General features: G+C 45.5%; 1 protein-coding gene across 2 annotated transcripts in view; it reads right to left on the bottom strand.

Moving 5' to 3' along the window:
- Nucleotides 1–555: 555 nt before the first annotated feature.
- fgd1 (FYVE, RhoGEF and PH domain containing 1) overlaps nucleotides 556–25601 on the bottom strand; it is a 42515-nt gene continuing 17469 nt past the window's right edge. The window contains exons 1-18 of one of the 2 annotated variants that reach the window (XM_085146903.1): nucleotides 24743–25400; nucleotides 15993–16298; nucleotides 15719–15917; nucleotides 14806–15640; nucleotides 13107–13196; nucleotides 12737–12885; nucleotides 12507–12663; nucleotides 12198–12336; nucleotides 9169–9227; nucleotides 7495–7641; nucleotides 7315–7407; nucleotides 6909–6988; nucleotides 6732–6762; nucleotides 5887–5988; nucleotides 5647–5775; nucleotides 5105–5263; nucleotides 4805–4951; nucleotides 556–4082 (exon numbers count right to left, since the gene is read on the bottom strand). In XM_085146903.1, the coding sequence (XP_085003029.1) occupies nucleotides 3807–4082; nucleotides 4805–4951; nucleotides 5105–5263; nucleotides 5647–5775; nucleotides 5887–5988; nucleotides 6732–6762; nucleotides 6909–6988; nucleotides 7315–7407; nucleotides 7495–7641; nucleotides 9169–9227; nucleotides 12198–12336; nucleotides 12507–12663; nucleotides 12737–12885; nucleotides 13107–13196; nucleotides 14806–15640; nucleotides 15719–15917; nucleotides 15993–16298; nucleotides 24743–24890 (3246 nt within the window). In that variant the 5' untranslated portion in view covers nucleotides 24891–25400 and the 3' untranslated portion in view covers nucleotides 556–3806. Of the gene's footprint in view, nucleotides 4083–4804; nucleotides 4952–5104; nucleotides 5264–5646; nucleotides 5776–5886; nucleotides 5989–6731; nucleotides 6763–6908; nucleotides 6989–7314; nucleotides 7408–7494; nucleotides 7642–9168; nucleotides 9228–12197; nucleotides 12337–12506; nucleotides 12664–12736; nucleotides 12886–13106; nucleotides 13197–14805; nucleotides 15641–15718; nucleotides 15918–15992; nucleotides 16299–24742; nucleotides 25401–25601 lie in introns of those variants that run through there. The other variant, XM_085146904.1, reaches the window with a different exon arrangement.

Below are 25601 nucleotides of genomic sequence, written 5' to 3' on the forward strand. Positions count from 1 at the left end.
CTGAAAAATGTGTTGAACGATTGGGATCGGCTGTCACTTTCAACATTTGGTGAACGTGTAAAAAAATCAATTTCCACACGCAGTGATTGGGACAAAACATCTGTGTCCCCTTAAGGAAAGCAATTATTGGTGGAGCTAATTGAAAAGAAGGGCTTTGATTTGTTAGGGAGCATAAAGATCAGACTCTGGAGCACTGGACAAAGGTCATGACGACTATGATCTGGGGTTTCTTCAGTTGGTCAGGTCATGGTTCAGCAATGTGACGTGACCTAGAACAGGTCAGCTGACCACGTGAATGATTGGATTTGCCAGGATGCATCAGGCTCAAATCAGATTGGCCACCACAGAGTCCAGACCTGAGAATCTTTAAGACAGGGATTCGAATCTTCAATCATCAAAGACCTTGCTGTCAATAAATGACAACAACTCTGGATGGAAATACGTTTGTTGTGACTATGCACAGGTTTGTCGACACAAACCACAAATTTAAAGGCGGTCCAGAAAACCATAAGAGTGTGTGACGTTTCTTTTTGGCCGGGCAGTGTTTTCTTTTCCTTTCTGCGCTAACAGGTTCCCCCTGCTTCCAGTGTTCGATCTCACAGCTACAGACGTCACTGAAACGTCAGGTTGTTCCTTTAACCTTCACCCCATCAGTCCTCGAACCGTCTGCGTGGCTCTGGCTGTGCGGAGGAACAGCAAGCGTTAACCTTTTAACCTTTACACAGTCACATGACCCGACAGGGTCACGGGAGAATAAATTATATATTTACAAAATCTTTACTTTGTTTTCTTCTTGCATCAACTTGCATCAAGCAAACATCAACACAATCCAGACTCATAAACACAGAAATATCCAACAACAAGTCGTTTCAGTTCATCGTAGTGTAACAATAATATTCATAATATCTGCTTTTTTTTTCCACTATCAAAACACTTTGTCCAAAATGTGTTTATAGAGACAGAGAGAGAAATACTGAACCACTGCAAGTCAAAAGAAGAAAAACAACAAAAGCCTTTAGTTTTTCTTTTGATTTCTGTTCAGATCGGCTCCATCTAATCGCTGGATTCATTTCAGGAAACAAAAGACCGAATGGGTCAGACCCAGAGAGACGTGAAAGTCCGCAGTCCGGTCCAGGACCTGTTAGAGACTCTGTCCTTAAAAACATCCAAACGTTATACATCCAAAAAACATCATCGTAAGAGTCCTTTCATTGGACAATTATTTCCATTATTACTTTTTATATCGTATAAATCTTCTGGTCAATAAAAGTCAGAAAACGTCAGTTTCTCAGAGTCCAAGTCTTCAAATGTCTGAATCAACAATCTAAAACTCCAAAATATTCATTTTACTGCCATTAAAAACCACAAAAATCAGACACTGGGAGCAGCTAGAAATTCAAAATAAATCCTTTCAGCTCCACAGAAACATTTTCTTCTTCCAAATTATATGTTTGACATTTTGCATTCACAAAAGCAAAGTATTTTGGAGGTTGTAGTTTAACAGGACCACATGACTTACATACCTAATAATTATAAAAACTGAATCATATTTACACGAGAACCTCCTCGAAAGGCTTTTCTTTCCTGAATGCAAAGCGTTACATTAAAATGTTGGCGTTTGTACCTCAGTCGGATTAAATAATGAAACATTAACAGAACTGTCTGTTAAATTTAGGGCATTATGTCAAAATCAGAACATATCAAAATGTTTATTTTGAGACTGTATCTGCATCAGAAAGAGTTACAAAGCTACAAAGTCCTTTCATACCAACCTTTGAAGATCAAGAGCAGAAAATCTTAATTTCAAAAGAAAATCTGAAAATCAATCATCAACATTTAACTCATTATTATTAATAATATTATTATTGTGCAGAAGACTCTGAACGGTTAATAACACCTCTTCAGTTGTTAAGCATAAATAAATATAAGAAACTTCCAGTTTGTCTGATTCAGCTTTTTTTTTAGTCGGACTGAAGAAACTGTTTGAACTCTGAGAAACAAACATCATCCTCTCAGGAAATAAATACATGAAAAAATATCTCAGACTGAGAAGTTTAAATAAAACCATCAAATGTTGAGCTACTTTCTGCAGGTCTGTGAGGAACAGGATCAGTGATTTTTTTTAAACTGCAGTTCCGGACTTTACCAGCAGAGGGCAGGAAAGCTTCAGCTAAGAGGAGCTGCTGCTTTCCTCCAATTGGTTGAAAAGTTGAAAGCCAGAATTTCTTCACTGGGGTAAATTGGCGGTAAAAATCCAAAAGTCATTTAAGTGCATCGATGAAGGAAACATCGGTCCAATTCTTCCTTTGTTTTTAAAATCTGCTGTTCCCACCATCGACCTTTTTTAGCTCAGCTTCTTTTTTTAACGCAGGGAGGAAACCTGCTGCTTATTCACATCCTCACCTTACATTTGGGATTCACACGTCTGACCTTTGGAGCCTGTTGTTCTCAATCAGGACCTGAGTCACACTTCCACAACCAATCAGCTTTCATATGACTATAAGTGAGGGTTTAAGGATGCTCGGATTACTCGCTCCTGACATTTTCTCTGTTTTGTCAGACATTTGTGTTTATACAAAATAATAACTGTGTTTTGAATCTTCATATGGATTTTTTTTACTTGCAGTTTGTGGGTTCTTCCTCTGCTTTATGCTGGAGCACATTCTGCATGTTCTGTGGATGCTCAGGAGCTCATAGAGGATTAATCCAGGCAGGAGACGACATCAGGAGAAGACTAACGTGGTTCTGAAACGTTGTTTTTGCTGTTTGACTCAGAGTCATCATATTTAAAAGTCGTTTCCATTTCCTGTGACGCCTGCTGAGGAGCTCAGTTCTTCTACCAACTTTTCCACCAGAGGAACCAAATCGAAACGAGGATTTTATCCCACGCAGGGTGAAGTTTCTCAACATGAGTCCCTGGAAATAACACCTCTGATTACTTGTAGAGGAAATGTGACTTTATTTGCTCCCAGTCACCAAACCTGTTACAAACCAGCGAGAGACTCTCACCAGAAATCCGGTTACATGAACTTAAAGTGTGGGCGGCGGAGGACTTGCAGTGGGGTTGGTTCGATGTGCTTTATTGTTGATCAAGTCCAGGAAACGTCCAATCAGAGAGCTTCGGGGTTTGCAGCAGCTGAAAGTAAGAACGCTTGTCCTTATCAATTCATGTGCGGATCGTTTTTATACTGAATTTTTATTTATTCTGTGAAGTATCAAAAAGTGGCCACAAACAAGAGGCGGCGTCTTCTGGTTTATCTGCGCGACAGCAGGGAGAAAAATGTTGAATTGTTGCTATAATGACTTAAAAACCAGCGAATGAGCGGTGCACGTGCTCCTTACTGCTCTCATCGTTTCTCTTTCGGGTCTTTGTGGACGAAATGTTTCAAATAGGACGCGACGGTGATGTCATAACTCCGGATGAAGCTGAGGCTCGCGGGAGCGCTGAAATCAAGAATGTGGTGACGCAGGACACTCAAATGAGTGTGATGTGATTGTTCAAAGGAGAGGCTCCGCCCACTACACCGATTCAACACTGGTTAGAAAAAAGTGAAGTGAGACAGAGAGAAAGAGTGAGAGACGCCAACTTGTGTGGACAGCCGGGAGGAATCATGCAGACGAACCACGCAACTTTAAATACACAGAGAGCAGAGTGTGTGTGTGTGTGTGTGTGTGTGTGTGTGTGTGTGTGTGTGTGTGTGTGAGATATTTTAGCTACAACAGTTTGTTTTGTTTTCTGGTTTCCAACTGATCCTCATTTAAAGGCCCCCATCTTCATCATCGCCATCATTCCTTGTCCTACAGAATCACGTGTTTTCTTCCTCTGCCACAGCTGCAAACTCCTCCCCCTCCTCCTCAAGACTCTCCACAATTGGTCGGTGGAACTGAAGCTCCTCCCCCCTCCCGGCCCTGGACAGGATGTCCATCCATCGCCGCTGCAGCTCTTCCCCGTCGGCGCTGAAGTAGAGGGTCAGGTGGCTCTGGGAGATCTTGAAGGCGTGGCGTCGCTCCAGGCGGTCACACGACTCGGGCAGAGAGACCTCGAAGCCAATCAGAGGCACGCTGCGCTGCGCCTTCACATCCTGTGGGAAAAAGAATAAATAGAGTTCATTGAGGGTGTAATTCGATTTCATCCCAACGTCAAAGACCAGACCAGTCAGAACAGAAACTGGAAGCCTCCGTCACCATCATAATTTTCTGTCTGCCGTGTTCTGATTGGTTGATAATGTAAACAAAGAGTCACACAAAGTGGAGGAACCTTTAGTGGGATTTTGCTTTTCAAAGCTTCCTCTGTGACCTCACAGAAGTGTGGAAGCTTTTTTTGCCACTGAAAATAAATCATCCATAAATCAAAATTATGGGATATTATCTCCAAACTTCATCTTAGTAAATCATACTTCTGAGAAATAACTTGAAATTCTGACTTACAGATGGCAAAAAAGGTTTTCCTCAGTGGCAGGAACAGGAAGGCACCATAGGACGAGGTGCTGATGTTCCAGCAGGACAGTGTTTGCTAATATTGTGGCTGTAATCAATAAAGAAGCCTGTAGGTGGCACTAGCAAGCTTGCAGATTGTCAATACCACCAGAAACTTCTAATACAATCCAGAACTCCCAGCATTTCCTGTTTTGTACAGAGCGCTCACAAGAAAAGGACAGAGGTGAAAGGAGGTGCAGCTAAAAAATGTAACTGTATCTCCATTCCCAACCAGGGATGCAGCGACCTCTGCTGGACCCCTGTATGAACTGCAGCCGGTTCCTGCGCCTTCTTATATATTTGACATGAATGTAAATTTATAGCGTACCTGTGGAGCTCCATAGATGTAGAGCACCAGCGGCTCGTTCTCGGGGATGACGAACCAGGCTTTCTGCCAGCCCCGCCCTCCTCCTTTCTCCATGTGATGCAGAAAACTACAAATCACACTGTTCTCTGCTGCCAACGAGGCCTGTTTCTATAGCAACGAGAGATGGATGAGACGAGAATCAGCTGTCTGCAACACTCGACCTGTCGAGCATCTTTGAAAAGAGAAATCCTGAAACGGCTCCATGCGTGGAGATCTGACAGAGGCGAACGCCGGGTGACGTCAGAGCGTGGTCACACTCACCTCCAGGATGGAGCGTCGTCTGTGGCTGCTGCTGGTCAGCCCGGCGGGAGACGGCGACACGCCCACGAGCGTGGCGTAGCAGTCGATGCAAACGCGGTTGGCTCGGTTGTTGTCGTACGACAGGCGAGCGCGGAACTCCGAGCATTTCCCACAAACCACCTGGAGTCGATATAGACAATCACACAATTGGTAACTATGACAACGCTGTGTAAAGTCCACAAACGTCTGGCAGACACGTGCTGTGGATGCTACAAATATGCAGGTGTTGGGCTACGACAGATGTTCACATCAGCTCATGTATGACATATACTGATATGTTGGGTACGATAAACGTGAGCAGCAGGTAGTACAGATGCTACAGATGTTTGCAGATGTTTGTGGATGCTGCACATGTCACAGACACTACACATGTGGGCTGGTGTTGGGAACAGTAACACATCACACTGGCGTTGCAGACGCTGCAAACATCAGCCGGTGTCGTCCAGTGCTGTGGATTTTAAATTGTCTGTATGTGATGCAGATGTTATGGATGAAGAACGTACGTGTCCACAGGCTTTGCAGTGGTGGCGCCTCTTGGTGATGGAGTTGAATGGCTCCTGACACTTCATGCACAGAGTCACTTCCTTCTCTCTGATGGGAGTCGGAGCTCGTTTGCCCAGCTCGGCACAGCTCTGAGAGGCAGAGACGGGAGAACGTGAGTCACAACTGAAGGATTTCTGGGATTTCGAGAACTCCGCTCTTCGTGTCAGGGGGTCAATTTTGTCGCTGAGTGTTTGTGTTACCGGAGAGTGAGGCGGTGTGGAGTCATCGTCTCGGAGTGAACAGTTCAAGTGTCGGAAACTCTCCATCGTCTGCTCGTGCCTCTGGATGGTCGCCTGGATGGCCTGAATGTAAACAAAGTAAAGGGTGGATTTCATTAAAAAAAAACACATATGAAGCAGAAAATCCTTCATTACTATCAGTCAAGTTGAAATTTGTCCTAAAGCAGCGGGACACACACAGCTGGCTTTGGGCCAGAATGGTGAAAATCCTCTTCCTGTCAGTTTATCTTCACATTTAATCTCAATATAACAAATTTAAGTGTGATTTCAGCCTCAGTCTCAGTATTTTAGCATAATAAATAAATGCTGCTGTAATTATATATAATGAAAGAAATCTGTCAGCACAACTTTTGGGGGTTAAATTGTAAAAAACATAAATGTATAAAATTACAGAAAAGTTCAGGTAGTTTGTTACTGAGACTATCCTGTAATTATATCGTATATATTATATAGTTTATCTGATACTTTAGTACTTTGGTGCATTAAGAGCAGCTGTGGGAGACATCTTTGTGAGTCAGACAAGCTGTAAAATCCATTAAAAAATTAAGTCCTCTGTTGTATTGTCCAAAGATGTCTGTTGGGCCGGATCGGAGTCTTTTGCCAGGCCGATTCTGGCCCCCAGATCTTATGTTTGACAACGCAGTCCTAGAGGCTTTAACACCAAAACCCTGTGCCTGCTTCACAGTACTCGCCACTGCTGACTGAAAGCACACCACGAGCCCATCACGTCTGCAGCCGAACATTCCTCCGCAGTTTCTAACGTGCTGGTATGGGATCATCTACGCTGCTGCGTCAGCACCACTTACCTGGATCCAGTCTTTCTTCTCCTCCTCCGTCCTGCAAAGCCAACAGAAAATCAGTCAAATCTTCGAGGAGCAAACCTCGACCTGAGAAACAAACTTCAGTGTGTTTTAGACAGATTGTGATTACACTGAGTCCTCCTGCAGGAGTGAGTGTGTGTCTGTCTCTGTGGGTGTTTGTACCTGGCCTGCAGCTCCAGGGATCTCTGTTTTCCCGACACCAGGAACGTCCTGGCGACAGCGACGCTGCTCGTCTCCTTCAGCTGAGGACACGGGCGGGAAATTCACTGTTAGCTTGTTAAAAATATTCAGGCTAAATCTGAGCACGCTCGTCATCATCCTTTCTGATCTCACTTTATCATTGTTAGGTCTATTGGACGGCTAAAGCTGAGGTGGATGCATGTTTTAGACACAAAACCCCACCAGGCCAACTTTATGAAGCTCGGACACTGAACGAGAGCTCGTCTAGTTATTATTAGTCTGTAGATCACATTAATATTCTTGACTTTACTGAGCATTTAAGCTGTTTGAAGGCTGAATGCAAAAACACTCTAACAGCGTCTTCAGTGAGAAAAGCCGGAGAGCTCACCTCCATGCCGTCCACGTCGATTCGGGCTCGGACGCTGTACTTCTGACCAATCAGACGCAGCTTCGGGACGCAATACAGTAACCTGTCATTGAACTGCAGAGAGAGGCAGGTGTTATTACTGTTACTATGACCCTATGAACTCTGTAAAGCGCTGAGAAGGAGACGCAGACAGGGAAGTACCAGTATCAGGTATCTGTCCTGCGTGGTCCCGTTCTTATTGGACAGCTTGAGGATGTGTCCCTCTTTAATGAGCTCGTTAGTTGGGTTAACAATGTCTTCTTCTCCTCCCAACAACTCGTACACCTTCAACAGCTTCCTCATTCGCTCCTGGCGGAGACACAAAAGAATCACTTAGCGGTTAATGTTCCTGCTGATGCTACACGATGGTTTTAGGGCTTTTTAAGTTCACTGGAAACCTAAATATTAGATATAAGACACAAAAGGCAAACTGTGAGATTACTAGAACAGCTGTGGAGCCTGAAGGCAAAGTTTTCGATCTATATCGTAGCGTTTCCAGCGAGTCGTCAGCGGGGAGACCTGACATCCTGAAGTGAGTTTCTCTACAGGAAGTCTGGATCCCCTCTGAGGTGACTCTACAGCTTCCAGTTTAAGTTTTAACCCTAAAACACCATGTGACACATGAGTTTTTGAGACATCTACATCATCGAACCCTAACTCCTTTTATGTTTTTGTTTCAGATGAACAAACTGTGAGCACCAAACTGCAAAACAAAAGCCAGATGTAGCAAAAATGTTCCATCTTATTTCATGGTTCAGGCTTTACAGGGTTAAAGCGCAGAGAGGGCACACACTACAAATATGTACTGGTCTGGAGTCATCTGCTATCACTGCCTGATGGAAAACACTGTAAAGATATTTGATGTTTGGCTGAAAGGAAACAGCTGGAGTCTGGCAAATCACAGTTGAAGGAACTGCCCTCTTCTTCTTCTTCTTCTTCTTCTTTCAGCTGCTCCCTTTAGGGGTCACCACAACTCTATCCATCTTCTCTGTGGTCTTCCTCATTTCCTCCTGCCTGGCAGCTCCATCTTCAGCAACACGTCCACCCTCCCTCCTCTGCACATGTCCAAACCACCTGAGCTTTGCCTCTGACTTTGTGTCCAAACCCTCCCTCTGAGCTGTACATCTCACGTTTCTAAGTTGGAGGAAATGCAGTATGAAAACTGTAAGCATGGTAACCGTGATCGGGTCTGGACCAACGTCCAGAAGTTAAGCTCTGTCTAACTGAACGCATGAGCGGCTGTAGTGTATTCTGAGTATTAGCTTCCCTCTAAAGCTTGTTTAATGCCGCTCACACGTCCTCGTCTGATTATGCCGCGTTTTCTCACTGCCTCCTGCACAAATCTCCAAGAAGCTGTCAGCTGAGTGAAACCGGCTCACATCAGCAGCAGCGGCTTTCCTTTAATCAGTCACAGCTGATTAGAGACGACGGCAAACATCCCGCTGAGAGGAGGTGGAGAAGCTCAGACCTCTGAGTCATTACAGCAAAAACCAGCCTGAACTCCATGAATCCACATTTCTGCTTCTCGTGCTCTTGTTTACATTAACCACGCTAATCACGCCATCGCTGAGAGACCTCTGCAAACCCACCTGGGTACCCGACGTCCTTCAGGCAGATTCAACCTGAAGTATAAACCAACCTTTGAAGCAGCAGTCATGTTTACCAGGAGCTTCGGGCAGTTAATGAGTAATCAGGAGAGTTTAATTAAAGATGAAGTAAAAGTTGAGCTTTAATCTATCCTGGGCCACATTTATCTGAGTGATGTGGTGTGAACAGCGGCAGACAGGGGTGATTATGGCTCACAGCTCCGGGTGTCGATGTGTGAGAGTATCTTACCATCTTCCTGATGGCAGCGTTGGAGTGTTCGGCTGCTGTGGCGATCAGCTCCAGAGACTCTGCAGGAGAGAGAGGACAGTCACATGAGCCAGCGCTCCCTGAAGCCCAAAGTTTGCTCCGTAGAAGAAGAGCTGATGAACCCAAACTAAAGTCTGCAGTTACACTATATTGCCAAAAGTACTTGCTTGTCTGCTTTCACACACACGACGTCGAGTAGTGTCCCATTATTATTCCATAGAGTTTAATATAATGTTGTCCCACCCAGAGCTTCAACTCTTCTGGGAATGCTTTAGGAAGGTTAACGGGTGCTTATCGGAATTTTTAATTGTTCTTCCAGACGAGCATTTGTGAGGTCAGACACTGATGTTGGACAAGAAGACCTGGCTCACAGTCTCTGCTCTAATTCCTCCCAGAGGTGTCCTGTTGGGTTGAGGTCAGGCCAGTCAAGTTCTTCCACACCAAACTCTCGCCCGTGTCTTTATGCACCTTGTTTTGTGCGCAGTCATGTTGGAACAGGAAGGGGTCATCACTCCAGAGACCATGGCTGTATCCCAATTCAGGGTCTGCAGCCTTAAAGTACGCAGCTATAACGATCCTCAAGGTCCGCGTACTTAAAGACCGCTAAGGCCGGAAGTGCGAGGCTTGTGAAATGGGACGGTCTAGCCTCCGTTGCGCTGCCCAGGTTGCCTAGCAACCATGATACTAACAGCTGGAAACGTTTCATACAGCTTTGTTTGACAGAAATGAAGGAGAAAATCTTTTGTTCATTTGTTTGTTTCTACATGAGCTTTGATCATTCTCAGATTAAGCTCAGCTATTGAACGGCGTATATTTTAAAGTAAAGGCTTTAAAACCAAGTTAGTACAAACGTCACTAATGTCACATGACTTTGCCGACATGTGGCCAACAGTAATGTTTTAATGTTCTTCGTTATTAAACATTTGCACATAAATAAGTGACATAATATTCAGTACTTACTTAAAGTTTACTCTTCGGGCGCCCCTCATCCGCCGCAAAATTATCCACACCCACCGCCGCGCTATGCATTCTGGGATATGTTGGGCCACGAAGTCTACACCGCCACGTCCTTAAAATTCAGGGAAATGAAGGACGCATTTGAGGGCCGCATTTCGAGCAGCCTTCGAATTGGGACAGCCTTCGTCGCGTCGCTGTGACGTAATCGGCCTTAAAATGCGGCCTTTAACGCTGCAGACCCTGAATTGGGATACAGCCCATTTCTCCATGCTCTACAGTCCAGTGGTGGCGCTGCATCTGCTGCTTTGCGTCGCACCTGCTGATGTAAGGCTCAGCTGCAGCTGCTCGGCTGTAGAAGCTCATTCCATGAAGCTCTGCACACACTGATCTTGAGCTAATCTGAAGGGCACACAGAGTTTGAGGACTGTAGCGACTGATCTCTGGTGATCTCTGTGACCTTTCTGTGATTTTACCTGGCCTACAACTTGCTTGCTATCGTTCCCAATCACTGCCACTTTGTTATAATACCACTATCAGCTGGTGTAATTTAATTTGAGGGAATTCCACGACTGGACTTGTTGTACAGGTAGCATCCTATCAAGGTACCACGCTGGAGTTCAGTGAGCTCAGAGCGAGTTGTTATTTCACAAATGCTTGCAGAAGCAGTCTGCATGTCTGGGTGCTTGATTTTATACACCTGTGGTCCTGGAAGTGATTGGAAAACCTGGATTCAATGATTTTGGATGGATGAGTGAATACTGTTGGCAAGATAGTGTATCAGAATGATTACATAAACTGTTTGAAGTGTGATCAAAAACATTCAAAAGCTTTACTCGATTCATATTTGCCTGATCTCATATTCAGGTTCACGCTCTGGTACAACTCTGGCCTGTTTTAGATCTTTCATTCGAAGTCCTACAGTGTGTGGAAACAGCGATCCTTCTACCTGCAGGTTTTATTTTATAGCCAAAAAGTTCCCGTGTTTTCGTTCTGCTCTGAATCGGCATGACAGCACCGCGGTTCAGATCCTCGGGCACCTCAGGACGTTACAGCTCTTAAAACCACCGTAGTCATTAAAGAAACAACGAGCACACTTTCAGTCTCACTCCTGCCTTCAGGAAACTGGAAATTTCAACTGAAAACTGATCGGTCACAGCCAAACATGCAGCTCTTATCAGTACCGGCGATCCTTCGCTCTCAGTTTGAAACAGAAGCTTCTGAACGTGTCTGAGATTCACGGTGAAATCACAGCGCAAGCGCTCGGAGCTGGACTTCCTCTAGGGATCTAATAAAGTCCGAGAGGATAACGCTGCATGTGCAAACTGCCAAATCTAATCTAACTGGGCCTTTTGATTTTCACTGGCCTGTTCTTTAAGGTTTTTAAACACACTTGATCGCACACAAGTGTCTCTGTTTTATAATCGAAGAACATTTCAAGACTAGAGCCTGGGACATGTCCGAGCTCTCATTTTTAGCCTCAACCAGTGTTTTTAAAATATTTTGTGCTCAAAAACAAAGCTGACGTTTAAAGACACGCCTGTAACCAGATACGCCGTCTGGCATGTTGTCAGTCCTTTTGATTGTATCGTCTTGTGGGTTCGGGCTTTGCAGGAAGCTCCATCACATCAGTTATATCAGGCTTCCTGAAGTGTCTGTTTGGCTTGTTTTGCACCACATTAACCAAATTCCCCAGCAGATGATGCACTCAGTCACAGAGCTGCTGACAATTGCTTTTCTTCTTTTTTTTACACTTTTGTTGAGGTGCTGCATCCTGCTCGTGGGAAGCTGTGATTTCCTCCACATATTAAAGTGGTTCATTTCTTCTACTCATAAATTCAGTTATCCTTTTCATCTCGTTTCTATCAGAGAATTTCCGTTGCTACAGGTTAAGGACTTTAATATATAACAGAATAATAGGCAATAATAACAGTAAACTAAAGAAAATACAATATATTTTTGTCTAGATTCTCTTAATAATGCACGGTTGACACTATTTGGGAACGGTGGCCTAGAGAATTCAAGGCAGTCGTGTTTTTGTGCGTTTGTTTTCATACTCTGGGCGTCCCTGTAGTCCGGGGCGTCCTCTGGCAGCCTGTGGAGGTAATCTTTGAGCAGCAGCTCATAGCGAGGAATCCTCTGAACCGGCTCCAACATGTGGTGCTGCAGAGTCAGGTTCCCACAGCGCTCCTCCCTCTGCACAGAAACATCAAGCACAACAACGTGTGATGATCTTAAACTAATGAGCCAAAACAGGACGCCCTGAGCAGCCTGGAGGCTGCAGACCTCTGAAGGTCTCTGTGGTATCTGGTGCAGAGCCGCCAGCAGCAGATCATTGATGTCCTGTAAAGATTTGGATGATGTACCTGTATCTCCTGAACGATGGTCTTGAACTGAGTCGATCTCTCCATCCAGATGTTCACCAGCTCCATGGCTCGGTCAAAGTTCTTCACGTACTCGCCGTACATCTTCAGGAAGGGGGCCAGCTTCTGTAAGATGTCCCCGATCCGCGGGTTTAAGTCCCTGTGGGGACAAAGAGGGAGGGAGTGAGAGGAGCTCCTGAGGAGGAGCAGGAGAAGAGGAGATGGAGGCTCACCACTCCTCCATGCGTTTCTGCAGCGCCGGCAGCAGGAACTGCTGGTGGAAACAGTAGATGGAGCAGATGTTGGAGAAGATCCCCAGAACGACATCACAGGGGAAGGAGGAGCGAGACCGAGCCTCCTCCAGGAGTCTGGCGCAGAAAACCTGTGGGAGGAGATGGCTTCAGTCGGGCTGATATTTCTCACAACAGGAAAAAGTTCACATCCGCCAAGCCTGCAGTGGGAATACTGTGGGGTTTCCACGGCAACGGTGACAGCTCAGTGATGTGAAAGTCGGCTAACAGACAAACTGATTCTACCAGGAGGAGACTGACAGCTAGGTGAGCTCGCAGTCTAAGCCTAGTGTGGTGACCCCTCTCGACTCACCTGGTCCAGCAGGTGGAGCTTTGAGACGTAGGCGATCTCTGTGTGCAGCAGCTCATTGGCGATGTTGAAGACCCTCTGCTGGACAGACATCTGGACACAGAGACAGTTAAACGAGTGAGTGCACAGTAAATATTTTCCTGGAGGCTGGACAGAGACCCGAGTTCAAGTCAGAGAGAGTTTTCATTCATTCGCATTATTGTTATTATCATTATTATAACATTATATAGCTAGGTTTAGGACATAGATATAATAATGATGTTGAATTATTATGGATGGCATCATACAATAATGACAGTAGCATTACTATGACTGTAATGCTCTAAATACTACTCAACGACCTTGAAACCTATAAACTACTTAGGGCAGCGGTCTCCAACCTTTTTTGCGCCACGGACCGGTTTATGCCCGACAATATTTTCCCGGACTGGCCTTTAAGGTGTCGCGGATAAATACAACAAAATAAAACTAGTACCGGTACCGAAAAAAAGAAAATTTATTCATAACACACGTGAAAAGACCCAGGAAAACCGAGTTAACGATAAAAACGATAACAAAATAACGCTGAAAACCGATAAAAACCCTGAAAACTATACATTTCACACCTGAGCCTCAACTCTCGCGGCTTTTTCCTGTGTATTTGCATATAGAAACAGTGTGACTGCCTTTGATTTCCATTCAGTTGTAAACACCCAAATCCTTTTTAACATATTTAGCACTAATTCAGCCACTTATGATTTATAGATCACTGCTTACCAATAACAATTCAATTCAGTTTTATTTATGTAACACCAAATCACAACAACAGTCACCTCAAGGCGCTTAATAGTGTAATTTAAGGGAACCTACAGTATTACAGAGAAACTCAACAATCAGACCACTTTGGCAACAGTGGGAAGGAAAAACTCCCTTTTAACAGGAAGAAACCTCAGGCAGAACCAGGCTCAGGGAGGGGCGGCCATCTGCCGCGACCGGCTGGGGGTTGTTGTGGTAACAGAAAACACAGATATAATAATAGTTACCATAAATATTTGGTGATGATATGAGCCGAACCACATACAGGACATTGTTGTCATTACGTCTGTCCTATTGCGCTTCTAATGGTTCACACCAGTAGTAATTAAATTTGTTCTCGTAGTTAAATATATTCTCAACTGTAACTAAACTAATGCAGGTGTGGCAAAAACCGCCCATTGGTGGGTTTTTAGTAGCGTAAGTGAGATCATAACCAGAATTGAATGCATTAGAAATACTTATTCTAATAATATAATTAATTATGTTATATTTTCCCGTGTTTTTATATGCATTATATTAATAGTTATATTATATTTATTACTTTTATATTTTGATCCTGTACTATTACTTTAATAAAGAGTCTAAATACAGATATTCAACACAAACCGGTGTTTGAAGCCTGCAGCTGCGTCGATCATGTAAAACATCTGTATGAGGACGCGGGCCTGCACATGGACCTGAAACATAGCCCCGTGTTTTCCAGATCAATCTCCTCTGTGTATTTATTGACCCCCGTCGACCTTTTTAAACTCCCACATGTTGTCCAAGATTCCTATTGGTGGAACAGTTATTTCTGTGACAAGTGAAAGCGTCTGTTCTAAAACCCAGATCCAAAACAAATTACAGATGTGTAACGGCTCACGAACATCAGCCTGAGGAAACCTGGTTAGACCACCTGACTCCTCACCTCAGCAGAGTCCTGTCGGTCTGTCTTGGGAGGGGCCAGCACCAGAGTTAGCTCCGCCTCCTCCTCCTCCAGGTCGCTGTCTCCCTCCTCTGAAAACTCCCTCCTCCGCCTCGCACCTGCCCTCGGCTCCCCCTCTTCCCCCTCCCCCTCACCTCCCTCCCCAGCATACGAGGATGAGCTGGAGAGTCTGGGCAAAAGGGCGGGGCTGCACTGATAGGCCACGCCCCCATCATCCACACCCGCGAAGCAGAGCTCCTCGCTGTGCGATGGAGAGCTGATGCTGTCGATGCCGCTGTCTCGATTGGCCAGCTTGCCGTCTGTCTGCGAGGAGGGGAGGGACAGACGCTCGGAGGGCAACTCTGATTGGTCGAGCAGCGCCGGCTGCAGCTGCTGCTCTCTCATTTCCACGGCAACCACATCATCCTCTACATGTTTCTCTGAGGGGCTGTACCCCGACTCCATGGACAGACGCTTGTGATGGTGATCGTCCCGGCAAGCAGCCGCCAGCTCTTCATCATCATCGTCTTCATCGTCATCACCGTCATCGCCGTCATCGCCGTCATCGCCGTCATCACCATCATCGCCATTATTGTCATCTTCCTCATCAGGTAGATCACCCACTCCCCCCTCATCCTCACCCTCAGGCCCACCCTCATCCCCCTGTGTGATGTCGTCGTGGCTCGTGAGCTCACAGGACGGCTCCTCTTCAGGGAGGGGCGGGGCCAGTGATGATGGTGGTGATGAAGGTCGGGAGGATGAGAGAGAGGAGGGGGGGTCGGAGAGGCGGGGACACAGCGCCCCACCAGTGATGTCAGGAACCACAATGATTTGTTCCCTGTAAACAAACAAACAATAAACAAACAGAAAAGACTCATATAATGACATCACTCCTCCTTAACCAATCAGAACTCACCGCTCAAACTTCTCGATGAGTGACAGGACACAGGTGGGGGAGGCGGTGCCGTCTGCACGAATAGGTGGAGGTCGGCCTGCCCGAGGGTCCGCTGGGAGGGGTTTGCAGGGGGGTGTAGGTGGGAGGGGCTTTTCAGGTGCTCGGGGGCGTGGCCTGGAAACCCCTGTCTGCTGCTGGAGGTGGGGGGGTTTCGGTGGCACTGTGGAAGGCGGAGTTACAGGTGAGTGATGACCTCATGGATGTGTTAAAAAAAAAAAGTGAATCAAATTGTTACCCTGAGGTTTAGGTCCCGGCAGCGGCGGCCTGCTCTTGCTCGGTGGTGTAATTGTGGTAGCTGGCAGCTCCGGCGGCCCCGTGTCATTCACCAGCAGGAGCCCATTCGCAGAGCCACGGCGTTCTGCTAGCTCTGCCCCTCCCTCCAAGGAGGCGGGACCTGATGTGGAAGAGGTCGGCCCCGGGTCAGAGCTCGGCTGCTGCGAAGAGTCGGCATCCAGCGCCCCCAGGTGGCCGCACGGTGAGCAGGACGGCTCCAGAGAGAGGCTCTTAGTCAGCAAGCTGGGACTGGAGGAGGAGGAGGGACCTGAGGAGGGGACAGGTAAAAATATATAAGGTTGTGTTAGGTTAGCTAAAAATGTTTGTAAAAAAGGGATTTGGGTTAAGCTTTCTGTCTGCAGATCCTGAAGCTTCATCAAACTCTCGGCAGGTTTCCTCTAAATCAGGAGACATTTTCTCTGCTGCTCTTTGTTTTCAGAAGCTTTTACTTCAGCTGTCCTTCACACACTAACAGCCTTTGTATTCAATCAAAGCCGAAAAACTTTCTTTATTAGATTTGTTAACTTCCAAAGAAGCGAGGAGACGGGACTGACTCAGCCGAATGTGTTTGTGCGTTTCGCTTATTTTGCTTTTCACTTTCTTTTTCTGGCTTTGATGTTCCACCACTGTGTCTTTGAACCTTTGATTTTCAGTATTTTAAATGTGGTTTATATTTTTCATAGTATTGTTGGCTCTTGTTTTATAGATCCACATTCCTCAGACGGGGTGTTTTTATTGACTTTTTATATTGTTTTTTTATTCCATTAATTATTCCATAAAGAAAAGAACTGGACCGCACTCTTTATAATTTGTGAAATAGGGCACTGGCCTTGGCGGCCCTGCTTGTTCCTTGATGGTTTTATTGCTGTTTTATCAAAGTGTATTTATGACTTCTCTTCTCCAGCCTTTGACGATGACTTGACCTCATGTTTCTTTGTCCTGCAGTTCATTTATTTCATTTTTAGCTTCGTGCACAAACAGATTTATTCTGTTTGTTTGTTCTTGTTTCTGTTTGCTTATTTCATGCAAATCATCTTAATGTTTCTGTGTCAGAGCCAGCAGTGACTGCTGCCCTTTAGCAACAGACACATTTCCTGATGGTCAGCAGTGAACTTGATTGGCGATAACAGAGGAAACCGATGGGCTATTCAGGCTTGACTCTCTCCGTGTCGCCATGGTGCCCCAGAGATGCATACAGGTGTGTCCATGCAGCTTTCTCAGGGAAGTGATGCAGTGTCACCCGGCTGTGCATAATAAACGACCAGAAGAAAAAGGAAAAGTGTGTAAAAAAGGATATCCAGAGAAATCTATTTGATGTTAAATAATGAGTCCTTAGCAGAAACCAGGTCTACCCAAGTCTTTTCTAAATACTTACTTTATGTTGTAAAGTAATATTTGGGATATTGAACTAATTACCTGATGCTTTATATAAATTGGTCCAGTTATCCTTACTTCCAGGTCTGAATAGTGAAGCCAGTGTGTATGTGTCTATAGGGAGGCGTACTCTCTGTCTGCAAAAACAAACCCAGTTGTGTTGCCTCTATATGAAAACGACCCTTCTGCTCTTTTGATTTACGAGCTCACTAAACACTCTCCGGGTGACTTTACAGCCTCAATCGTGAGTTTAAAGTCTTATTGAACAGAACACAACGCTCGTTTTGTAAGTGATGGACCAGTTGAGACTGAAATAGAAGGTCGACAAGTTTTGCTTTAGGGTGATGCTAACTTGCAATAGTGATTGATTGCAGTGTGGCTTACTTTCTCAGTCACATCCACCCCTTGCTTGTCCCTTCTAGTTCTAAAATGTCATGATGGTGAAATGGTAAAACCTCTGTGACCAGTGGCTGACAGCACAGCTGGTCATGAATTTTATAATTACAAACAGTCTTTAAATTATTCATCATCTTAAAAAACTTGTCTGGCAGGGTTTGGCAGGATGTAGTATAACATAAAAGACTTTCAGCTGCTGCCTGATCAACAAAGAGTCGCCATGGTGGGTAGCTCAGCATGTTTGATTTTGCAGATTTTTATGCCAGATGTCCTTCATGATGCGATCTCAAAAGAGTTTCCCACCAGGATCGGAGATCTGAGATCTTTTACTGTTTAGGCCACTGTGTAAACCTCTACATTACTATTAAACAGCTGAAATAACAACATGTTAACAACTCAAAGAAAGCATAAAGATGGACAGCTGCCGTCACTTAAAAGTGAAGCCAGTGGTAAAGCGCCTTAAACCTGCAGTCTATTAAACAGCCACCAGGGGGCGATACCTGTGGATGGCAGAAGATTTCCGGTCCTATAAAAGTCTGCTGTTAAACAGCTCTTTGCTCTGACCTCAGTCACAAAGTCTATTTATATTAAGTCTATGTTGTACATTTTCATAACGTAAAGAGTCAGAAAGGAGGATTCTTATTGGCTAACAACCTCTGAATGAGAAGCCGTTTCATAGGTTGTTACATCCCGTTTTTGGTGAAAACACTCAGCTCAAGGCTTCATAACAGGACTTCAGAAACCGTTGGGTCACAACGGCTACATCCATCTTTTACACTGTCTATACAGCTGCCAATCACCAGACCAGTGTGGCGCACAGAGATGCTACAGTACAAACAAGAGAACCAATCAAAGACTTCTACAGCCGCTAAAAAGCCTCAAAAATAAGCAAAAACGTGGTCGAGTCCAAACACTGATGGGTACATCTAACATAAGTCATAAGTCTGCTACAACAGGGCGACTAAAGGAAAGTCCAATAGTTTCCAGCAAATATTGATCCCTAGAGTAAACATCCATTTTTTATACAGCCCAAAGTCTAGACTTAGAGATTTGTATGTGGTATGACTGATGCATTCCTGCAGAGCATGTGGGTTTGTTGAGCAATTCCACATTTTTGTTTCCTCCCAGATTGAAAAAAAGGTCTCTAAGATCTCTAAAGTCTCTAAAGCCGAATATTTACCCAATGAATAAATACTTTAATATTTCAGTGGAGCACGAAATTCGAGTTAGCATACAAAATTAGCCGTTTGAGTGAACAGAGTGGCCTGTGATGGAGATCTACACCCGGCCTGCGGACTTCTAAGATGACGTTGCGTTTCTCAGATGAAATCTCTGAAAGCAGAGCAGCAAAATTATGAGTAGCAGGAGCTGTGAGTGTGCAGTACACACAGTAATTAAGTTATATACGGCAGGGAGTGTGTGTGCAGATGTGAACGTGATGGGAGGTCATGGGAAAACATCAGCAGGCTGATGTGGAGCAGATGGCGTCTCAGTTGTTTAGAAAGCACCGTTAAGAGCAGCAGTCATTAAATCAACAGACTGGAAAAGATTTACTTCAGGCTAAACTGACCACACACACCATTTCCCACAATTCCCTCCAACATCGGCAACAACTTCCTGTTTGAAACGATCCCGATGTTCCGCTCATCGTTGAGGGGGTTCAACAAACCTTTTACGCGATTTTGAGCTACAGTCAAAGTCCTTCTAGAAGCAAGCCTCGCCACTTGGCTGCCATTTTGAACACCTCAGGGCACCAATCTGGGCAAATATGTTGAAGCGTTAGCTCAGTTAAGTTAAACTTCAGCGCTCACCTGCGCATACAAACTCCATGACTAGCCAAAGAAAGTTCATAAGATTTTCTTCTCCTTTTGAAGTTCCTTCAAAACTCTTGGAGCGCTCCGTCTAACGATGCCTCTGCTGCAGTGAATTTCTTTGGCACAATTTGGTCTGTAGGTGTTTCTGTCCTGGTTTCTGTCTCCGGTCGTCTGGGTAGTGGGGCAGCACCTTAGGCGTGGCCACCATGTTTGGATGACGCATTGGAAGTCACTCTCTGACCTCATGAATCCACGATTTCACCACAGAAATCAAACTTTGATTGGGCCCAGTCGTGGGTTTCAGGTCATACTCAACAAAACATTCAGCCTATTTTATAAATTATGCTCATTCTAAGAGTTAAAACATTATCCAGGATGCGCTAATGACTGATTGGGTAATGACTTTCAATCACCTAGTACCCTCTCTCTCTCTCAGTTAGCTCCGCCCCTTGCTCATCACATCAAGGTTTAAAACAATAAGAAGACAGAGGCTGTATCCCAATTCAGGGTCTGCAGCCTTAAAGACCGCATTTTAAGGCCGATTACGTCACAGCGACGCGACGAAGGCTGTCCCAATTCGAAGGCTGCTCGAAATGCGGCCCTCAAATGCGTCCTTCATTTCCCTGAATTCTAAGGACGTGGGGGTGTAGACTTCGTGGCCCAACATATCCCAGAATGCATAGCGCGGCGGTGGGTGTGGATAATTTTGCCGGAAAAAAAACGGCGGATGAGGGGCGTCCGAAGAGTAAACTTTAAGTAAGTACTGAATATGATGTCACTTATTTATGTGCAAATGTTTAATAACGAAGAACATTAAAACATTACTGTTGGCCACATGTCGGCAAAGTTATGTGACATTAGTGACGTTTGTACTAACTTGGTTTTAAAGCCTTTACTTTAAAATATACGCCGTTCAATAGCTGAGCTTAATCTTACAGAGAATGATCAAAGCTCATGTAGAAACAAAGAAATGAACAAAAGATTTTCTCCTTCATTTCTGTCAAACAAAGCTGTATGAAACGTTTCCAGCTGTTAGTATCATGGTTGCTAGGCAACCTGGGCAGCGCGACGGAGGCTAGACCGTCCCATTTCACAAGCCTCGCACTTCCGGCCTTAGCGGTCTTTGAGTACGCGGCCCTTGAGGATCGTTGAGGCTGCAGACCCTGAATTGGGATACAGCCAGAGAAGACTTCAGCTCGAGGCTTCATGAAAAGGTCCTGACTAACCGATTGGTAACATTCTGCTGTCCACCGACATTCACGCCTTGATTTTGCTCCTCACTCAGACCTGCCAACACCCTCAGTCTTCCCGGGTTTCTTCAGGCTCGTTTCTGCTGCTTTTATCGCAGATATTTTTCTTTGAAGGCCATCGGTGAGTGTAGCTCGCCTTCGTCCTTACACAACCCTCTCTTCACCACAATGGACCAGCGCAGCCTTGGCGTAGTCACAGTGCAGAGCTCATGCAGATACAAATATAATTGATTTTATTACTGAAATTATTTGTGAACTTTTTGGCTATCGGTCGCTACCCGTGAACATCCTCAGACTGCACTACATTTGGTAATCACAGAGTTAAATTCTCAAGGAGTTGAACCTCCAAATTAGTAAACATGCCCTCCCTCCCTCCCTCCAAGCCACCCAATCAATAAAAACAAGCATTGACAGACTCAGCCAGAAGCTGATAGCCAGTATATTGTAATCCATCTCTTTTCTTTCTCTTATCTAATCCAAGTTTGGATCGAGCGTATCCCTGCTGTCATGAGGCAAGACTCAAGATAGGAAAAGGTTTCTACCTTCTTGCATGTCTTTGGACAGAGTACCAGGAGACAATCCGTGCAGTAACGAGGAGAACATGCAAATTCCACACAGAAAGGATTCAAAACCCGGACCTTCTTGCTTTGAGGCAACAGTGCTCGCCACCACGCCACCCCCAGATGCTTAATCCTTGTAAGGGTCTATGAGTTGTGTGTGCAGGTCAGCTGCTGGAGAAAAGCTTTACAGGTCAGTCTATCATCACTCACAGCTGGTCAGAGACAGGTGGGTCTGTAAGCCGATTAACGGGTTTGTAGGTCATCTTTTTTTCAGCACTCTTGATACTTTTTGACATGTGAGACAAAAATCCTCAGTTCCCATTTTAAATGAAGCTCACGCATCAGTCTGCCGAGTTTCATGTTCTGCTGCGGCGTTCTTTTGAGTTACTCGCGTCGTTGTTTTCATTGGTTGGATTGAACTGATGTATATTTTTACTCTTCAAGCTCCTTCATTTGACTTTGAACATTTACAAATATAGCCCACTAAAAATCCAAAGGAACATCCACCTCGCCGCGATCATAAAAATCATATCTAAATATACCCTCCCTGTCTAAAACCAAGTACACCTTTGTTTAGTAACATATTTAGGAAGAGCAGCAGTTTGTTGTCATCTACCCAAATCCTCCATATTCCAAGCCAAGCTTGACACCTTAATAAAACCTTTAACAGCAGAGATGTTTTATAATCCATGTCTGGAGTGATGTTTCAGACCAGAACCCTAAAACAGGGCCGAGCATCCAAAACGGACGTTTTTTTCCAGGGATATGGACTCTTTAAAGCTAGATGTGACAATATGGTACGCCGAAGGTTGGCACCTAGTTGCAACACAGGCCAAGAGCGTGGTTGGATGGCAATGCCAGCCACTAGGGGAAAAACTGTCTGACAAGTGGCTGCTGGAGGTCGGTGGCTATTACTCAAAACCGGGCACAATGAGGACGATTCGCCGAAAACCTCGCTGCTTTGCTCACTAGCAAACTGTCGTGGTTGTCGGTAGTTGTCTGCCAAGCAGAGGTGAAACAGCAAAAGGTACGAAACAAACCGGAAATGGAGACCATCTTTAATTTAAAGTTTCACCACCGCTCTGTGACAAGTTGGCAACTTCAACACAAACTGCAGGGAATCTGTTAGAGCCAAAACAATCACAAGGAGGTTTTTGGTTAGAGAACTGAAAACTACTTGGTTATAGAAAATAATACCTAATGAGAAGCCAACAGTTCCTTTATAATCATTAGTTAGGACTGAGAGCCCAACGCCATCATCGGTGTAACCTGGTGCATCGCACATCAAGCCCACAGGAAACCTTTTGGTTTCTCTGAGATGCCAACAGTGACAAAACTGCAGTATTTGATGTCCTGGGAATGAGAATGGTCTGAAAGCTGATTCCTGCTCATACTTTTGTGCTCGCTGGCTACTCAGCAAGAGAGCGCTGGTGGGAATTCAACAAACAAAGAGACAAGAGAGACAAACTTGGGTGAAGTCCTTCAAAAAGCCAACAGTGTGGAGCCTGACGTCAGTGAGCAACGTGTAGGTGGAGCGATGATTGTATGAAAAGCTGGAACAAGAAAGGGAACAACAGCAGGTGACTACAACGAGGAAGAAACCCATCACAAAATGGCTACAAAAGAAAGACGGTTTTCACAGTTTTAACACCGAAGTTCTTCGTCTATGTCGGACTCCTGTCTCAGCAGCAGGGCGAGCTAGAGGAGCGACAGCGGCGCAAAGATAACCTCGAGCAGCCCACGTATTTTTGGCACTGCCCCCTTCAGACAAAATGCAAACACATCATATAGAGGGCGGCCGCGGCGCACCTACAGGCACACAACCAAACAGGAGCCTGGGATCGTACCACCAACCTTCTGATTAGTAGGCAACCCACACCTGAGCCAAGATGGGGGCTCTGGAGGTCAGTGTGGGTTTCAAGTCATCCCTACGAGTCTTATGGTTATTATGGAGACTGGTGAGGCTCTTTAACAGGTTTCGCTTATTGCTGGCAAGGTTTTTTAAAACAAACAAACAATCCAAATGTAAAATCAAGCACATAGATGACTGAAGCTTCATGTAATTTGGGGTGTGGCATAATTTCAAACACACTCAAGTTTCTAGTCATTTAAGTCAGCGATTCATAGGGATGCTGGATGCCTTGATCACCAGGAAATCACACTCTGATTCAGCCCAGGGCAGTTCTGTCATTACATAGGTGTTTAATTTGATCGCATCAGAGGCCCTGGGAGGTCTAATATGTGTTGGAAATTGGAATATTCATATTAAATACAACTCTTAAGAGACTCTCTCCAAATGCCTCCAAACTGGGAATGATGGATTCATTATTAACTCATAGACGATCAAAGACTGCTGTATTCAGGATGGAGACCTATTGAACCACTCAGCCGTTTATTTAACTTCATTTTGGGGTAATAAAGAGAAAAAATGCATTCTGGAGACTTAACACAAGCTTTCTAAATGATAAGAAATCTAAGGAACTCATAGAGGAATCATTTAAAGACTAAATGGATAACAATAATGTTGGGGACGTGTCGCACAGAGCTTTAAGAGCATTTAATGCTCGACCTGCCCATTCTGCAGAATTCACCTTCATCATTTTACCACTATGAGGCTCAGTGTGTGTGTGTGTGTGTGTGTGTGGAGGGGGTGTGTCCGCGTCTGTCTGCAGAAACAAACCAGCTCAGACAGAAACTCAGATCACACCATCTCCATCCTGCTGTGCAGCCACATCAGCCTGGGATGAACAGTCACATTTGACATCGATGGATCAGGAGCCCATCAATAAATCACACACACACACACACACACACACACACACTGCGAGTCTGGCTGTGATGGAGCCTCCTCATTGGTTCCTGTCTGTCTGATGTTTCTGATTCAGTGTGAGTGATGATGGAATAAAGCAGAGAATCGATCAGCTGACATGTGTGATCGACACATGGATGAAGCCTGTTTCAGCTGAGCTGAGAGCAGCAGCAGCCTCACATCTGGCAGACGCAGTATCATGCAGCCATACTAGCCTACATTCACTGCAGCGAGATGTCGGTCAGTGTGTGCGCGTGCACGACAGCCGGAGTGAGCGCGCGTATGTCACCCCAAACACCCTCCCCCCCCCCCCCCCCACCCATCATCAGGATTATTCTAGTGATGTAAAAATAATATTTATCCGAATAAAATAAAAGCAAACGGGACGCGGCGAGCACGGCGCGGCTGCAGCCGTGCGTGTGCGCGCGAGCCCGTGCAACGCCTGTCAGCAGGTATATGGAGTGTGTGTGCACGCGGTGCAGATGTATGTGATGCTGCCGGAGACTCACCCCTGGTCAGGCTGCTTCTGTCCATGTACATCGCGCAGCAAAACACAAATCCGGTCATTAAAGAAAATGTTGGTGCGGGGAGAGAGCGGCTCTCCCGGTCCACAGCAGCCGAAGAAACCGGGTCACAGCCACGCACACGCACGCACATACACACGGGAACCCACCGGACCGGCTCGGACTCACAGACACACCGACAGAGCGACGGTCCGGACCGACCGCAGACCTGCAGGCTGCTGCTTCGGGATGGATAAGTAGGTTAGATCCGCTCGGTTTGATTCAGGGGGCTGCCCGGTGTGTGAGCGGCGGGCGGCGGCACAGCGAGGGGAGGAGGGGGGAGAGCGAGAGAGAGCCAGTGAGATAAGGGGGAGGGGGGGCTCTCAGTCCTCCATTTTGGTTTCCATGACAACAAATTAAGAAGATACAGAGAGGGGGAGATGGGGGTGTGATGGTGGTGGTAGTGAAATGTGTAAATACATCAGACTGATTGACAGGCGAGGCCTGATCACGTGGGTTTATGGAGCGGAGGCTACAGACAAACTGACTCAGATTAATGTGAAGTTCACAAGAACCAGTGCAAGTTACAGGGGCAAACACCGATGTTGGTATCGGATCGATACTAGTGCGATAGGGTCGATATTTTGTCCTCCAATCGATATTTTGTTCATATATATATATATATATATATATACGGATGGGTATCGAAACCCGTTTTTTGTTGAGAACCGGTTCCCACTGTTTCAATTCCTTGGAATTGTTTGCCATTTTTGAAAACGATTCCCTTATCGATTCCAGTCGCCCCGAATGACGTCACCACGTTGCAGCGTGTCATTTACCTGGCAACAAACACGGCACCTAACGC

Source organism: Neolamprologus multifasciatus, chromosome 20, assembly GCF_963576455.1.
Source record: "Neolamprologus multifasciatus chromosome 20, fNeoMul1.2, whole genome shotgun sequence".
Taxonomy (NCBI): domain Eukaryota; kingdom Metazoa; phylum Chordata; class Actinopteri; order Cichliformes; family Cichlidae; genus Neolamprologus; species Neolamprologus multifasciatus.